Source organism: Daldinia caldariorum, assembly GCF_022478825.1.
Source record: "Daldinia caldariorum strain CBS 122874 unplaced genomic scaffold F4812scaffold_16, whole genome shotgun sequence".
In the NCBI taxonomy this organism is placed as follows: domain Eukaryota; kingdom Fungi; phylum Ascomycota; class Sordariomycetes; order Xylariales; family Hypoxylaceae; genus Daldinia; species Daldinia caldariorum.
In genome coordinates, this window is record NW_025953052.1 from 821,019 (window position 1) to 838,362 (window position 17,344).

A 17,344-nucleotide genomic window follows, 5' to 3' on the forward strand; every position below is an offset into this window, starting at 1 on the left:
ACTAGATTCTAAGACGTCATTGCTTCGGAACAGGCCACGAGATTATTTAATAATCTAAGAATCGAGATGCTGACGTATTGGTGACAGAACGATCATCCTAGTGAGCCTCACCAGCTTCATGTAGGTAGGTAGGGACTTGTTTAAATTCTAGGTAAATCATCCCTCATCTTCTGGCCAAGTAAAACAAATTCATAAACAAATTCTACTACAAAATTTAATTCTCTCGTCGCTAACCGAGAGGGAGAGGAAAAGCAGAGAAAATGAAGTCGATTCTCAAGCTCCCCCGCCTAGACCCATCTCGAACCAGTCGGCAGCATGCCACTTACCGAGGGGGTAGACGACCTATCCCAAGCACCCGAATAACAACAACCCGGGCGCCCTTCGCGACAAGCGCAGCACGCTATACGGTGGTGGTGGTAGACCAGACGAAGAAGTCGAACGACCCGTCCGCGGAGCAGAAGGACGAACATCGCGAACAGGCAACGAAGACGGCGTCGTCGGGGGTCCAAGATCGCGGTCACCCCGCCAAGCAGCCGGATCCACAGCCTAGCCCCAGCAAGTCCACAGGCGTCAGATCCGAAGGGCCCGGGTCGAAGGCGGGAGAAGGGCCAGACCCGGATGTGAGCAAGGAGAAGGCGGCTGGGGCGGGACAGCATACGGGGTAGGAATAGGCTAGTTTAGGTACCTTAGGTAGTAATGGATATATTAGTTGGTCTTATAGGGAGTATATCTCCGTCTATAAATATACATACAGATGTGAGAGACTCATCATCATGATATATATTAGGTTAGGCACCCAGGTAGTTAGCTAGAGCGAAAGTGTGTTCTATCCTTTACGAGCAAAAAAGCACTTTACCTGACACATTCCAGAAATATTCGGAACATGCGGGTGAGAAAGAAGCGTGTAAGAAAAAGAAAGAAAAAAAAAAGCTGTTATTTGTAAGGATTCACATACGTAATGGTGCATACAATGGGGTTGTAACTCGTAGGGCTACGTACATACATACGAGCTGTGATTGTGATTGGGTGATACAGCCACAAGAAACGATCACTAGCCTCGTCACGGAGATCCCTTAGCAGCTTAGGTGGCTAGTTTATTAAGATGTTTTAGGGCCTTAGCGTCCGGCAGTTCCTGAAACACCTGGTCCTAGCACAACCTAGCTGGCGTTATTACCTTTTAGGAGCTTAATTACAGTTTAATACGAAAAAAACAAACCGAAAAAAAGGTACTATGTACGTATAAGGGTTCCAGAAAGGCGGTGCTTGTGCGACAATCCGGTAGAAACCCGAACTTTTTATTTATTTATTGCCTAGGTATTATTATGTATTACATTACAGTAGGTACCTATTACCTACACACCTGTTATTACACCAAAACAACTCCACGAGCTTCTTCTTTTTCTATTTTTACAACACATCTAACAGGTTCCTCTTACCTACCATTTTGACTTTGACCGACTCACTTTGACCAATCGTATTTCTTTTGTGGCAATTCAATTCTTACACTTTCTTGCGAACTCTTTACCTACCTAGGTACCCTTTTCTCACACACATGCGCATTCATGCTAATTCGCTCATGTTTGGGCCATTATAGCCGCGATTCATTCCTCCTAAAAGCACTTTCTTAAAAGTTAATTGTGCATCGAGGGTTCGCATTGAGCAATAGCCCTGAATCTTGTTGATGAGTTGAGGGGCATTCCGGCGCGCCTTTAAACCTTATTGGTTATCCAACTACCTACGGCCACCTTCTAAGCTTCTTCTTCTTCTTCTTTTTCCTCTTCCTCTTCTTCCTCTTCCTCCGACTTCCTTTCTCACTTCTCACTTTCTCTTTTCGCATACTCTTCGACTTTTTGATTCGATGAACTTTCCTTGCCAGCTGGTTTACCAGTCTGAGTTCCATTCTTAATTGACTTCCCTATCTCGTCGGGCTAATACCTTGTGGTACAATACTTTGTTGTTGTTCAGCAATGAATCGCGTCGACTACCTATTCTTGAGCTGCTCCGACTTTTAAATCCGCTTTACCCCCCTGACATTACGATTTCCATACGATATTTTGGTGTAAACAACACGTTACTGTTATTCGTAATTAGACCGAGGTCGACTCAACTAATCTAATACTTCAAAAAAGAAAAAAGATAATAATAAATCATTCTGTTTCGGAGCTTAGATATCGACCTTGTTTTAACGCGTCGACCCCAAAGAGCTTACGATGGCTGAGACGGCGACCCAATCACCTATCGAGCTACCCACCAATATTTCAAGTCGCGGTGCGACCATTAGCATTCCTCCTTCATCCGCGATGGCTGCGCCCGCAAACTCCCAAATTAATCGTCTACGAAACCAAATTGCTACGCCGATGGCCAGCCCAGTCAATCAAAATGGAAGCTTCGAATTCGACCGTGTGCTCAAGAGCGGCTATGTCCAGAAGCGAACCCAGAAGACCAAGGTGAGCGGCTATACTACACCATCATTCTGCCCCCGAATATTGTAGCTTTCAGTGCGCTAAGACAATGAGATCATACAGACTTGGAAATCCGTTTATCTTGTCCTTAGACCCAGTGCTCTCTCGATATACAAGACAGACAAGGAGAGCAAGCTTCGACACAAGCTCTACACTTCGGAACTCTCCGCCGTTACGCTCCTCAAAGACCCCAAGAACAAGCGTCATAATCTCTTCGGTCTATTCTCTCCAGCGAAGAACTACCACTTCGAGGCTCCGAGTGCGAAGGATGCGCAAGAATGGGTGGATTTAATTAAGAAAGATGCTAAGATCGAGGAAGAGGAAGAAGAGATGTTCTTGGCAAGTCCTATCATTCGCCGACAGACGTTCGCTCCCGTCGGTATGCTGCAGAATGGGTCGGGAACGACGCGGATCACACCCCAAGATCACGAAAGACCCATCTCTAGCTCACCCGAGCCTGTCGATCCGAGATCGTCACGATCTGCGCAATCTACGAGAAGACTTTCGCACAACGATTATTCGGGTCTATCTGGCAACGAACTGGCATCCCATTCGGATATCTCCGATAACGAAGGACGAGTCCACGGTGCGTCTATCGAGAGTCTCGGTGCTCGATCGCCCACGACGTCGGGGACGCATATAGAAACCGGTTCCAATAACCGCCCGAATTTGTGGCATAGGAATGCGAGCCAACTCAGCGGCCTGAATAACCTCGAGAACGACCCGGACCGCATCGTCTGGCAAGGCTGGCTGTGGCTGCTCAACAGCAAAGGCGGTGTGAAGCAGTGGAAAAACCGGTGGGCGGTTCTCCGACCTCGGAATCTCATCCTCTACAAGGACGAATCCGAGTACAAGGCGTCCTTCATACTATCGCTCTCGGGGATCGTCAACGTCGTGGACATCGACCCGATCAGCAAGACCAAGTCGCACTGCTTCCAGGTCATCACGGACGAGAAGACGTACCGCTACTGCGCGCACGACGAGGAGACGCTGGTGCAGTGCCTGGGCGCTTTCAAGAGCCTGCTCTCCAAGCGCAGGGACTTGGAAGCCCGGGCAGCCGCCTCGGGGAACGTGACATTACCGCCACCATCACCACTGCCCGCAACAGCAGCATGAAGGCTAATGACGCTAATCATGCGAAAGGCACTTTGTTTTTTCGTGATACCCCCCTTTAGGAGCAATACGGTAAAGACTGCATTTCGGAACGTGTAATGGTCAGGCACAGGTATACAGGTACAGGTGCAACACAGGGCGAGAGAGAGAGGAGTGCGTAATACTACTAATACTACTACGACTACTGTCTCGGTTGCTACGAGCTAAGAAGTATAATATCGTATAAGAGGAGGGAAAGGAAGGGGGGAAGGGGGAGGAGGTGGTGGTGGTGGTGGGAGGTGGGAGAGCGAGGTGTTGTTAACCCCTTAACGAAGTGTTACGATACAGAAGAAGAGGAGGAAGTATTCAGACGTGTTGTGTTGTATCGCATGCATGCATGCATGCTCTGCAGTATGATAATGACGAGGGTTTGTTTGTACAACACTTTGATACTGCTAACTCTGCTGCTCTGCTGCCCTGCTGCTGTACTACTGCTGTACTGCTGCCTGCCATCAGCTTTGCAAAATGCAATAATTACCGTGTGCGACTATATTAGTTAATATAATATAGAAAAGAGTTCTTTTTATTTTTGGGTTTATTTTTGGTTTAAGGGGGGAATCTTCTGGTGATAGATTCCTGTAAATTCCTACGTGTTAGCCACAGGTACACATAAACCCATTCAACCTGTTTGCGCCGCACTTAGCTCGGCTCGGCAAGTTCGGGTTATGTCCAGAATTTGACATGTTTTTTTTTGTTTTCCTCGTAGGAAGCTGAGCCGAGCTAGAGCGAGGGATTCGGGTCTATTTTGCGAGGATAGGTTAGGTAGGTACCCATGGACTATAACACTGTAAACCAACTACCCCTAGATGTGAAGTGGAAACTAAAGATGGAAAGCAGAAGCTAACAATAGGTTAGGTCAAAAGCTAAACCCATCGACGTAGCTCGGCTCCAGTGGCATATATGTAGGTTAGGTAGGTAGGTACCTAATGTAGGTACGGACCTACCTAAAATAGCCTCGTCGATCCGGAAGGCGGTTCGGCGGGGAGGAGGAGGAGGAGGATGGAGATGGGGAGGGGGAGGGGGAGGGGGCTGAAAAATAAATAAATACAAAACCGCGGCGAATTTCTGCACCGCACTAGAGGATCGTCGAGAGATCCTTACTCGGGTAGGTAGGTGAGAGTACCTATTAGTTACTTTAGGTTAGGTCGTTTACTGTTAGTTAGGTAAGGTAGGCAGGTAGTTTAACTGCCACGAGGCATGAAGAGATAAACATCAAGATAAGGACTATGGAGATTGGCGAGATAGATGTCTGGGTTTGGGATGGTTTTGGCTGGTGGGTAGATTCCTATTCCTATAACTAGGAGAAACCGATGCTGGCAGGGCCGTCTTTCACGATGGTGATTTTCGTGATCTGATCTACATAGCATGTTCGTGCTACGGTAACATTGTACTGACTTTGGGTACACATATTAGACCTTGAGGACGGAAGGGGATCTTAGATTAGGTTAGGTACCTACCTGTCTTTTATGTATGTAATTTTCACATGAGAAAAAAAGAAGACGAAGAGCCGGTTGGAATTAGGTTATCACCCGCCAGGCTCGTCGAGGCAGGTCATCCGGACCTTTCCCGCGTCCCCGTCCTATCAGACCAGCCATTGCGAATTTTGTTGGAGAAGAGGGAGAAAAGTAAAGGTGAGCAGGTGATCGCGATAGCTGAATGCGTAAAATCGAAGCCGGACCTGGTTCGGTGATTTGGGAGGAGAGTAGAGCAGGGTAGAGCAAGGGCACGACAGGGCAAAGCACGACAATGACAACGACGGCGGGTCGAAATGCTAGGTACGATGCAACCTGCCATCGAACCGCAAGGTGGGAACTCAGCTGGTATTTAACCCATTCATGTCATGAGGTTAGTGGTTTACATACTCACCACTCACCACTTACCACTCACCTACCTTGTTTACATTACTATTTGGGTACACAACCTTTCAGCTGTGGCGCTCTCTCTTTCCCCTGACCTCTCCGCATTGACCCTGAATATCCTATCTCATCCCGTCCCGTCCTCCTTTTTGCTTGACCAGAAAATAAGGCCGTTTCGGTTCAACCCACTCCACCCCACTCCACTTCCCATTTACAAGAGGAATACACACTTACACCTACCTACACTTACACTTATTTTATAGGACAATACGTACAATGCAATACAACCTTGCAACAAGTAAACTAACCTTCCTGGCCTATCTACCCCTGGCTAACCGGCTTTTGGAGAAATCTCCAACGGCTGCAAAGCACAACACACAGCACTGCACAGCACTGCACAGCTCGACAGGGTAGGTATTTTTTGGAGTTCCCATTCGACGGTCGCCCAAACGGCAAACCGGCCAATCACCCGTCGCCGTCATGCGGTCTGCTATAATGACCACCCATGTCTTGGTGTCGCGACGACGCAACCTTGGGCAACCTTGGACAACCTTGGCTTTTTTTTGGAGGGGAATTGCCGCTTTGGTTACGATCAGATCTTGTTTTTGCTTTTCGTAACTTTCTCTCTCTTTTTTTTCTTTTCCTATTTCTTAAAAAATAAAAATGAATAAAAATAAAGCTTTGGATCCAGCTTCATGGTCTTGGATGAGAGAGACCACGGACCATCATATATACATGTTTATATTAGGTATATGCGGGCTCGGCAGATCCCTCTGGCTCCCCTGCGTGCCTCTAGGTAAGGTAAGGGTATCGTCTGCGGCGCAAAAGCAAAGCAGGTATTTCCCCTGTCGTGCATCTGATGAGGGGTGCCACCGTACCTGATCATCGACTCGAGATCCCGTATTGGGCCAGGCACGTTTTTTCTCTTTTCATTTTTTATCCTATGATGTGCGACCCTTCAGCTATGATATGGTCTCGGTCTCGACCGATCTCGTGGCGAGAATATGTCGCTCCCACCGTTCCCCTGGTGTAGCTCAAGAGGGGGGGGGGGGAGTAGCGGGGGGGCATGCTGCGTTGGTCATTAACCTATCTAATTCGATCGGGAAGGTCAGTTTTTCACTTGCCAATGCAAGGCAAGGTAGGGTCAGGTACATAGTAGCAGTGCGGAGGGCGTCATTGTATGGTCGTCGGTCTGCCTTTTTCGTGATACTACTGTCTTGGACGTGGGCAGACCACGTTCTGGTTTCCTTGTCCGCGCTTCCCAGCTAGCTGCTCCTGCTCCCTGCTGTGGTCTGTCTATATACGACGGCAGATCCGCGCACCGGGTCGCTCCTTTTATTTTCTTATCTTGTTCTCTCGCGTGTTCCTAGCTCGCTGTATGTGTGTAGCCAGATTCTCACCTGCTCGAGAGACTGGTGTTGAGAAGAAACCCTTGACGCCCGACTGAGAGCATAGGAACCTAGATTAAGCTGTGCAGAGATAAATAATTCAGTATCACGGCACACACACACATAGACTCGAACCCCTGTATTCGACTCGGCCGAGCGGGCCACTGTCAAGATGAGATTGCTCTCGCTCCTCGCCGTATTAGGAGCGACAGTGCTCCCGGCGGCCCTCACCGCGGCCCAAAAGCTCCCCCTATCGACGTCGTCGCGATGGATCCTCGACGCGGACGGCAAGCGTGTCAAGCTGCGGTGCGTGAACTGGGCGGGCCACCAAGAAGCCAACCTGCCGGAGGGCCTGCACAAGCAGTCGATCGACTACATCGCGGACTTCATCTCCGCGCAGGGGTTCAACTGCGTGCGCCTGACGTACTCGATCGACCACGCGCTCAACCCGGACGTCCGCGTGTCGGACTCCTTCGCCAGCGCCGCCAGCGCCGCGGGGGTCAGCGCCAGCGACATGGACGGCATCTACGCCCAGGTCGCCGAGAAGAACCCCTTCGTCAGCGGGGCTACCACGCGCGCCGTCTACGAGGCGGTCATCGCGGCGCTCTGGAAGAGGGGCGTTATGACTATTTTGGATAACCACGTCAGCAAGGCGAGTTGGTGCTGTAAGTAATCCCCTCCCCTTTTTCTGAACATTCTAAATACCTTCTCTGTCTTCCCACCGCCATATCCAACCCCTGTAATGAGAAGGCAAGAAGGAAGAAAATGGAGTAGTGAAAACCTAACATCCGGCGTTACGTACCTAGGTAACCTCGACGACGGCAACGGCTGGTGGGACGAAGGGTTCGGGTACAACCAGTGGAACAGCCGGTTCTTCAAGACGCAGGACTGGCTGAACGGGCTGGAGGCGATGGCGAAGTGGTCGACGTCGCAGGCGGGGGTGATCGGGATGTCGCTGCGGAACGAGGTGCGGGAGCTGCTGCTGCAGGGGACGAACGGGCGGGCGGACTGGTACGACTTCATGACGCAGGGGGCGCAGCGGGTGCACGGGGCGAACCCGGACCTGCTGGTGATCGTGGGGGGCACGCAGAGCGCGACGGACCTGACGCACCTGCGCGTCAACAAGGCGCTGGACGTCAGCGGGTGGAAGGGCAAGCACGTGTGGGAGTGGCACGCGTACTCGTTCACCGTGACGTTCGCGCTGGCCAAGGGCAACTGCAGCCTGCTCAAGGAGACGTACGGGCTGTTCGACGGCTTCGTGCTGGCCCAGGGCAAGGACTACACGGCGCCCCTGATCCTGTCCGAGTTCGGCTTCGGCATGTCGGGCGGCCCGAACGACGGGCTGTCCGACGAGGACAACGCGTACTTCCAGTGCCTGCGGGAGTACGTCACGGGCAACGACGGCGAGTGGGCGCTGTGGGCCGTCCAAGGCTCGTATTACGTCCGGGAGGGGAACGTGGGCGCGGACGAGGGGTGGGGGTTGCTGGATGGGGACTGGAAGAACTTGAGGAACCCGAAGCTGCCCGAGTTGTTGAAGCCCATGTTCGAAGTTACTCAGGGGCCGTGAGGAGAGAGAGTGAGAGAGTGAGTTAAGGGTGATAGGAGATTTCTAAGTAAATATTTTTATGTAAAGACAGGATGATGATAATGATTCTTCTTGGGTATATAGGAGGTGTATATATATGAAGTTTGAGCAGAGACGAGGACGAGAAGGAGGAATCTTAGATCATACGCTTGACGATACTAGTCGGAGTAAGTCGCCTGGGTGTACGCGAGTTGGACTTGGTTCTGATACCCCCTTTATTTACCTACCTACCTAAGGTAGCCTACATCCCACAGTAGAGCTTGATTTATTGCTACAAATATTATCTCGAAATATCTATGAGAAGAAAGTGAAGAGAAAGTTTTTGTTATAAAAGTTCCCCCCCGCGGCATACCTAGCACCGCCCCCTTTCTCCTTATATAAGCCGTCCGTTATTCTGCTGCCTGGAGGTCATATGATGCGGACCGCATGCGCGGCGATCTTGGCTTCGGAACTACATACTGACTAAATATGATATATATAAGTACAAGATAACTTTCATACATGTGGTCTACTGTAAATAACCTTAGTCTATAACTAGCAATGCAAGTACCTACCAGGCAGGTTAGGACTCTCTCTTTCTTGTCGCCCAGGCGATGTTACCCTACGTAAGGCATATATCTAAGGAAACAGCAGCGCAGCTTAGCAATTGGAGCAGCGTAGCCGCTTGCTTCGTCTTGATGGTCATGCGGTTCCGGGAGCAACAAACTTCCTGTGTCGTGGCCACATGGTTACTTCAGGAGGGTTTTTCGCGGTGAAGCGCTCGAGTCCGCCGTTTTTCTTTTTTTTTTTTTTTCTTTTCTTTTCTTTTCTTTTTTTTTTTTTTTTTTTTTTTTTTTTTTTTTTTTTTTGAAGAAAGTGGTGATTAGCATATGGAATCCCTCATATATTTATAAAATACACCGGATGACTTAGGATTACTATTCGTGATACATATTTATTATAATCCAGCAAGTCAAACGCCATGATTTATCCGTATATAGATAAAAAATGGGTTGCATATAGAGATTATTTATATATGAGGAGGTGAGTGACAGTCTGCTTGCAGTTGTTTTTCATTCTCCCATGGACTTGGGTTCTGTTCAGAGCTCGTGGAATAATAATTATAGAGAGCAAGCATCTTTTAGGTATTTAATGAGTTTTCCACAGGAGTTGGCTTCTGACCTCATATCATGACACTTGTGCAAGGTGACAGAAACTACAAGCAATTCTCATTAAGTAGCATCATAACTAAAAAGCACCAAGGAGAGAGATCCCAGGTATCATAAATCTTGTCGTCAGGTAGCAAGCAAGCTACAAGAATACAAAAATACCTAGGACATATTCTCATGGTTGCCAGGCATCTAACCCCCCTCCGGAACCTAAGTTCATAATGTGCAGTAACAAGCCATTCCTTCACCCCTAATTCGCCGCCGCGAAGTCGGAAGTGGCCGTTGGCCGAGTGGTTGCGGAAGTAGTTATAGAAATAACTCCTCGAGGCGTTTTTCGTAGGCGGTTCGGGTTCGATTCCAGCGCATGGGCGGTAAGCAGGCCAACTTACTCAGCCCAACATGCAATGGGGTATGACCTGGGCCCCCAGCTTTTTTGTCAATTGTTCCTTTTTATTTTATTACTTTTTTTAATTTTTTTTTATTCTCATTTCCAATCTTGTAGATAGATCTGTTTCCCTCCTGTTTTCTTCCCCTTTTCAACCAGTATTAGGTATCCAGGAACGAAACATCACATCGACGTCCCCTGATTCTGATAGTTATATATTTTTATTAAATTATATTGTTATCAGTCTCTGAATCGACTCACTCTGTACCTAGGTATCATATAGTAGTAGATAGTTCAAGAAAAAACGCCTAACTACCGTACTGTACCTATCATTTTTGCGACAACGTGGGCTAGAAAATATGGAAACAACTTCGTTCCGTAAAAAAAACATCGATCTTATTCCATAGAGACCTGTGATCATACCCCCCTAAAATATCCTTCCCTTGAAATATCTTGCTTGGAATCCCAACCCCTATTTCGTGGCCTACCTAGGTATTTGGTTTGATCTGAAAAGGGGGACGTTAGTAAGACCTACATATCATTACATAAGCCAAGTGGCCCTGGTGGAATTAACCTGTTACCAAATGCTGCCAGCGCAAATATGTATACTTCATATCTGCACATGAGTGGAAACCTCCCCCTATGACAAGACTCTTGCAGTCCAGGGGTTTATCAATATAAATAATGTACTTCGAATACTGACTCTACTACATCAAAAGTAAAGTTGCTAAAGGCTAATAATATTCGGAACCAAAAGGCTAACATGGGACCAAATAGATATTATAGAACGCTGATTAAACTTTTCTACCTACTATTTCGCCAACTAATAATGATAATTCCTTTCCAAGTCCAGCCGCTAGAGGTTATTAATTTCCTTCGATGAGAATGATGATACAACCCGGTTATCTGACCTGGGTATTACTGAAAGCTGTTGAAGTATTCCTCGTCAAAGTGCTCCAGATCCGTGTCGTTATTGTTGCCGAAGAACATATCGTCAAATGCGGTATCGTTAACACCGCTGCCTCCCAGGTCGAACATGTTGTCGGTCCCGCCGTTAGTATTGTCCAGGTTGAACAAGTCATCGAGGTTTGTATCGGCCTTGTCTTCTTGCTTTGGTTGTGGTTGATGTTGGGGTACCGTTATATTGTTCTGACTAGTTCCTGTAGCAGGCCCTGTGTTGGTATTACCGTGCTTGGATGTGTCAAGCAACGTGTTATTACTCCCTTCTTGTGGGGCGAACGTTGTAAGGTCAAATTCAGGCATTGGAGCCGGAGGAGCGCCCGATGCTTCATTGTTCGATGGCGCAAGGGAGAATTGCATGTCTGTAAAACCTAGCGCATTGCCACCCCCTGCAGCGTTAGTATCGCCACCTGCAACATTACCAGGCAGTAACATGGCATTAAGAGTTGCGTCCTGGGCAGCTTGCGCCGCCGGTGTAGTTTGGACCGGTCTATTCAGTTGACCATTAGGAGCTCCCGGCTGCGGTTGGGTTGTAGCGCCAGGCCCTATAGCAGGTGGTTGAGGAGGTTGGAGCCGCGGGATCTGCGGCAGAGGCACTGGGGTTACCTTGGGGGGTTGAGCTAGCTTGGGTGAAGGCTTGGGTGGTTGTTTTGGAGAAGGTTTTACTTCGTTCTTCATCGGGGGAGTGGCCCTAACGGGCGGCCTGATAGCACCAGGTGGGACCCGTGGCGATGGCTTCTTGTCGCTCGAAGTCAGATCAACTACGTCAGTAGACATGCCTACGCCCATGTCCGGGAACGGGGCTGCCGGCTTGCTCTCTTGCTTAGGAGCAAAGGCGGCCCGGGCATTCATGGTGTGTGCCGCTGAGGACGGCAATTCCATCATTGGTGCCGGTGGTGCCACAGGCTGCGGAGCAGGAGCGGGAGCAGGAACGGGAGCTCGCGCTGCACGTAGCTTCTCCAGATCTCGCAGAATGACAGCCTTGGCCCTGGTCTGTTGACGAAGTTAGTCCGAACGTGGTTAGGAGCTATATGACAAGGCCAGTGCATACAATTTCGCTTTCGAGGTCGTCCAAAGCATAGTGATACGTCGCCAGCAAATCTGACGTCTTTGCGCGTATCGCGTTGCTCGCGTTAACGTTCCTTGACCCATCCTTAGCATGTACTTTGAGATGCTTCCCAGTTTGCACCAGCTGCGATGATATTATTAATCAGGTCACCCGGTTCAAGTTTTCTTGTTATTGAACAACTCACGACTTCGTTAAACATCTTGTCTAAGATCTCAAGAGGATCTTGCTTGGGAGCCGCCATGGTGGCTAGTATTATGCGTCGTGACGTACCCCTAAATATGAAAAAAAAAAGAAACAAAATAGAGGGTAGATTATAATATGATCTAGTATTATGTGAATAGCTGAGTCGATTGGAAGGTGTTTTCAAATATTTGTACTTCACGTTTTATGTTTTATGAATGAACCGAGATTTGTATTGTAGCTTGGTCGCTGTCCGCGCTGAAATGTAAGGTTGCTAAAAGTATTGGTCCCTTCTGCTGGCGTACGGCTAACTCCTTAGCCTGTGGCTGGTGACTAGGTCGCTACATGTTTGCATGTATGGAGGTAGGTATTGTACAATACAATACAAATACATAAAAATCACTATTCCATCACAGCGAGGAAGCATGGCTGCCTTTGGACAAAGTCATTTCTAATAGCATTATATATAACCCTGTAATTTCTATTAATCTTGTGAAGAGGTTAAATTAGCAATCATCTGACGAAACCATACCTAGGTCAACCCAATATAAATAGGCATAAAACATACCTGATAAGTACTACTATTAAGGCTATAAAAGCTATAAAAGTAACAACAGCCCGGGCTTAACCATGTGGGGTACCTAAAGTAAGCGCACATGCAATTCTGAAAGTTGCAGGTCGGATAGGTCAATCACCCCACGTTTATGCAGTTACCTATTACTATGTACCTCAGCCTTTCAGATATGTTCTTTCGTCAATGCTTTGTGTGGCTTAGCAGCTTTTACCCCTCTATCATTCAATATTCCGGGACTTACCACCTACCTTTAGGCAGGTACAATACCAATTAATACATTAAATACCAACATTGAACCAAACTTTTCTCTATATTCTCTACGATTCGTACCTAGAGCTGGTTGCCGTAGGTAGCTTAGGGGGTATGCATCTGCGAGCGGAAGGGCTGCCATCTCCACATTTATGAACAAGACATCTCCACTTATCCATCAAACTCGTCTGAAAAAAAAAAAAAAAAAAACCCAATCCCACGCCGCATCTGCGAGACCCGTTCGTTTGCTTCCTTTTCCTTCCTCTCATCTCCCCCATATCGTGGTGCAGAAAATCCTCACGTATCGTCGGTGCCGTGTGTTGAAAATTGGGGGACTCCTCCTTTTAAGGCAGTTTCCTTTTTTCTCTCTTCCTTCTCATCTTTGTTCTCCTCTCGTCGCAGTCGTCGTATTTATTTCCCCTCGGTCAAAGGTTCACTTTTGTTATTTTCCTTACTGTCGTCCGGTCGCTTGAAGGCGTTGCATTCTGCATACGTTCCTACTCCGCCGCTATCACAGTCCTGCCGACAGCAAAGTGGACGTCACTCTTGGTCTCTCTTCTCAGTCAAGGCGGCCCTTCTTATTGAGTAGCGAAGACCTTATTCCTCTCAGCGCGTCTTCGTCTAGAATCGCATTGTATCGGCGTCCCATTCTCGAACGAGTTCCTTTTTTCTTTCGAGATCTCTCCATTCGATAACAAAAAACTTACTTGCCTTCTTCCATCTCCTACCCGTCATTGCGCATTTTCGCCTACTATTTGCACAATACCGATAGATTCGCCAACAACGAGCGCGACCATTGTATTCAAGGAAGAAAAGGGAATCCGTGGCAACGGGATCCGATCTTCAATACCCCACCTTTTTCTCACCTCTCTTTTTTTTTTGTTCACGAACTCAATTAAACGAAGCTACGACAATTTCCCACGTCGATAAGAATTAGGAGACCTTTTTAATCCAGAAAACCGAAAATACGCACCCCGCCATCTTTTCGCAAATCAGCTTTTCGCCTGCTTATTTTCCGTCGCATCGCAGCAACGAATTAATTTTGCAAAACAATCTCATCCACATCTTACAACATCATTTCAGTTAATTGTTAGTTTGCAATGGCTGATACTTCTGCCAATTCTCAGCTACCTCCCCCGCCGCAGCCTAATGCTGGCGCGCCTGGATTTGACAACCAAAATGGCCAGGCTAATCCTACCCACATGCCTCCGCCGCCTCTCCACATCCCGCCGAATACCAATCCCATCCCTACAGCCATCACCTCTCCTATGTCTGCTGTCGACAAGGGAGGAGTTATGTCTCCTAACAGTGGAGGCCCCTTCCCGCGACGTGCGGCTCCCGAACCTAACAAGCGCGCCTTGTATGTAGGTGGTCTTGACCCTCGCGTGACAGAGGACGTCCTGCGCCAGATCTTTGAGACTACCGGGCATGTTCAGAATGTTAAGATAATTCCAGACAAGAACGTACGTGATATTCTAGGAACCCTATTGCCACAGGCTTGCATCGTGATAGTATGGTTCTAGGCATGCGCTAATACTATTAAAGCAAAAGGGATACAACTATGGTTTTGTCGAATACGATGACCCCGGTGCAGCTGAACGTGCTATGCAGACATTAAATGGTCGACGTGTCCACCAAGCTGTAAGATTTCGCTCCTTTCCCTTAAGAAATGAAACAACAGAATTGACAAGCAGTTTAGGAGATTAGAGTCAATTGGGCCTATCAGTCCAATACTACCAACAAGGAGGACACATCGGGCCACTTCCACATTTTCGTTGGTGACTTATCCAATGAAGTCAACGATGAAGTTCTATTGCAAGCCTTTTCGGCGTTTGGAACCATCTCGGAAGCCCGTGTTATGTGGGACATGAAGACTGGACGTTCTCGCGGCTATGGCTTTGTCGCTTTCCGAGACCGTGCGGATGCTGAGAAGGCCTTGAGTTCGATGGACGGAGAGTGGCTGGGCTCTCGTGCAATTCGATGCAACTGGGCCAACCAGAAAGGGCAGCCTTCAATGGCTCAACAGCAGGCGATGCAGGCTATGGGCATGACACCTACTACCCCCTATGGTCACCACCATTTCCCTACCCATGGAATTCAGAGCTACGATATGATCGTCAATCAGACACCAGCTTGGCAGACAACCTGTTATGTTGGCAATCTGACCCCATACACCACCCAAAACGATGTCGTGCCCCTTTTCCAGAACTTTGGTTACGTTACGGAATCCCGATTCCAAGCCGATCGAGGTTTTGCATTCATCAAGATGGACACCCACGAGAATGCCGCGATGGCCATCTGCCAATTAAACGGATACAATGTCAACGGTCGACCTCTAAAGTGCAGTGTAAGTTAAAGCTTCATCCATAGCGCATGGGAATTGATATTGACTATATATGATAGTGGGGTAAGGACAAAACCCCCAATGCCCAAGGGGGCTTCGATCCTTCACAACAGGCATTTAGCCCTCAGAGCGCTCAGGCGTCTGCATACCCAGGTACGCCCTCGACATTTTTCCCACAGTATGGAGGTATGCGATTTATGCTCTATTCATGTTTGATTAGATCATCGTGCTCACGTGTATAAGCAGGTCAGTATGGTGGTCAGCAGCAACCCTACGGTGGACCGCCAGCCCAGTCGCCTGCCGGTTATGGAGCGCAGCCCATGGGTTATGGCGGTCCGCCGAGCGCGGGGGGTTACGGACGCGGTCAACAGCCGCCTAACCAGCCGTGGACGCAACCACCACCTACCCAGAGTTTCAACAGTGGATATCCTGGATACCAGGGTTAGTTGGTCCTAAGGAGGGGGTTGATTTTTTCTTTGGTGGAGCGTCTGGTTAACAAGTTCCCTTCTCGGATGTGCACGCCACTTACATTCCCCCCTATTCTAAGTCTGGTTGCTCAGTAGATGAATGCACGTTTTTGAGCATGGACCCTCTAGGTATTTTCGATGGAACGCAAGCCACACCTATTGTGGATTTTTCTCTTTAGATGACGCATTCCAGTTTTTTGCTTGTTACTTTCTACTTTTTAACATTTTCTCTCTTTTGCTATTTTTGTGGTTGTGATTCTAGCTCGGATTCTTGAAAGTCTAGGGCACTGTTTGTTGTTTGGTTCCGTTCCTAAAAAGAAAGAAGTTTCTGGCATTTCCTTAAACGCTTTTTTGATACCTCCGAGCATTTATTGATACCGGCGCAACGATTTTCCCGCGTTGAGCCTGACGAAGTCACGGCGCTATTATTCTTCTCTTAACCCCCCCCTTTTTTTCAGGCTGTGGAAGCTGGCTTCTTGATGGCCCACAAGGGACCAAATTCTTCTCTCTTCTCTTTTGACCAGGAAAAAAAAGGTGACGTAGAGGTTTGTTATTGTTACGATACCTCTTCATAGGGGCGGATGTATGTAGTCCCCAACCGAGCGGACTGGTTGGACAGGAAGGCCACCAGGTTGTAGAGCTCATGAACAAAGACGATAAGTTAAGTCGGAGTAGCACGATTTGATTCCGTTCGTATGCCTTGGGTTTATTCTCCATATTACTGATCTGGAGTGTGGTATGCCAGCCAGCTGAAGCTCGTTTGGGTTTTGAATAATGCAGCAAACCCAGTTAGGAGGTAAGTCAGATTAGGAATAAAATAAAATACTTAATTATCTCTAACCTAACCGAATAGACCTTTGATTTTTCCTAAGAATACCTAAGTCACTTTTGTCGTGTATGTTATGTGATATGACATATGCTTAAGGATCTCCGGTTCCAAGGGTGTGAGAAGTGACGATCCAACAACGGGAATCCTTGTTGATCTGGCGTCATTTAGGCTCGAGGGGGCTTTGTAATCATGCCCAACCTCAGCTGTAAATAGCTGCAGATAAGAGCTTTGACGATTTGTGTACCTAGTTCTATAAGTATATCATCTTTCTGAAAGATGACCAAAGAATAATATATAGGTACCTAAGGTTAGGTAGCTTTTTAAAATTATGCGATGGCATCAAACATATGGATTGACTCATTACAAATACTTGAGGACGGACTATGCTTTGTTTGCTAGGTTCCAGGTTCCATCCAAGCTGGTTTCGTTGCGTTGTTCAAGTCGCTCTCACTCGCGCGAGCGCGCGCCCGGCACCGGCAGCCGGTTAATTCAGACGCCCTTTGTGACGAAAGGGTTCCTGCTGTTAAATCACACCGGCAATGCTTTTTCTTTTCTCTATCAACATTTCTCTATCTCTTCACGGTCCCAGTCTCGGGGGGGGGGGGGGGCGGGGGGGGGGGGGGGGGGGGGGGGGGGGGGGGGGGGGGGGGGGGGGGTGGGGGGGGGGGGGGGTTGGGTGGGGGGGGTGGGGGGTGG

At 48.3% G+C, this 17,344-nt stretch overlaps 5 protein-coding genes across 5 annotated transcripts; 4 read left to right on the forward strand and 1 right to left on the reverse strand.

Moving 5' to 3' along the window:
- The first annotated feature begins 1 nt into the window (after position 1).
- F4812DRAFT_440271 (uncharacterized protein) lies at positions 2-965 on the forward strand. Its single transcript, XM_047935144.1, has one exon. The coding sequence runs from the start codon at positions 261-263 to the stop codon at positions 663-665; it is 405 nt and encodes a 134-aa protein (XP_047787581.1). The 5' UTR covers positions 2-260; the 3' UTR covers positions 666-965.
- A 1,335-nt stretch (positions 966-2,300) lies between these two features.
- Positions 2,301-3,578, forward strand: F4812DRAFT_452625 (PH-domain-containing protein; the record flags this gene model as incomplete). The annotated part of the gene is made up of 2 exons (XM_047936376.1): positions 2,301-2,447; positions 2,526-3,578. 2 exons carry the CDS (start codon positions 2,301-2,303, stop codon positions 3,576-3,578), a joined length of 1,200 nt encoding a protein of 399 aa, XP_047787582.1.
- A 3,307-nt stretch (positions 3,579-6,885) lies between these two features.
- F4812DRAFT_138192 (glycoside hydrolase family 5 protein) lies at positions 6,886-8,548 on the forward strand. Its single transcript, XM_047929604.1, has 2 exons — positions 6,886-7,523; positions 7,665-8,548. Exons 1-2 carry the CDS (start codon positions 7,031-7,033, stop codon positions 8,423-8,425), a joined length of 1,254 nt encoding a protein of 417 aa, XP_047787583.1. The 5' UTR covers positions 6,886-7,030; the 3' UTR covers positions 8,426-8,548.
- A 1,932-nt stretch (positions 8,549-10,480) lies between these two features.
- On the reverse strand, positions 10,481-12,522 carry F4812DRAFT_440283 (uncharacterized protein). The gene is made up of 3 exons (XM_047935145.1): positions 12,190-12,522; positions 11,988-12,128; positions 10,481-11,929 (listed from the first exon to the last, which is right to left on the reverse strand). The coding sequence occupies exons 1-3, from the start codon at positions 12,244-12,246 to the stop codon at positions 10,895-10,897; spliced, it is 1,233 nt and encodes a 410-aa protein (XP_047787584.1). The 5' UTR covers positions 12,247-12,522; the 3' UTR covers positions 10,481-10,894.
- A 1,273-nt stretch (positions 12,523-13,795) lies between these two features.
- F4812DRAFT_138317 (uncharacterized protein) lies at positions 13,796-16,387 on the forward strand. Its single transcript, XM_047929605.1, has 5 exons — positions 13,796-14,471; positions 14,560-14,649; positions 14,708-15,355; positions 15,412-15,538; positions 15,596-16,387. Exons 1-5 carry the CDS (start codon positions 14,109-14,111, stop codon positions 15,796-15,798), a joined length of 1,431 nt encoding a protein of 476 aa, XP_047787585.1. The 5' UTR covers positions 13,796-14,108; the 3' UTR covers positions 15,799-16,387.
- The last annotated feature ends 957 nt before the right edge of the window (positions 16,388-17,344 follow it).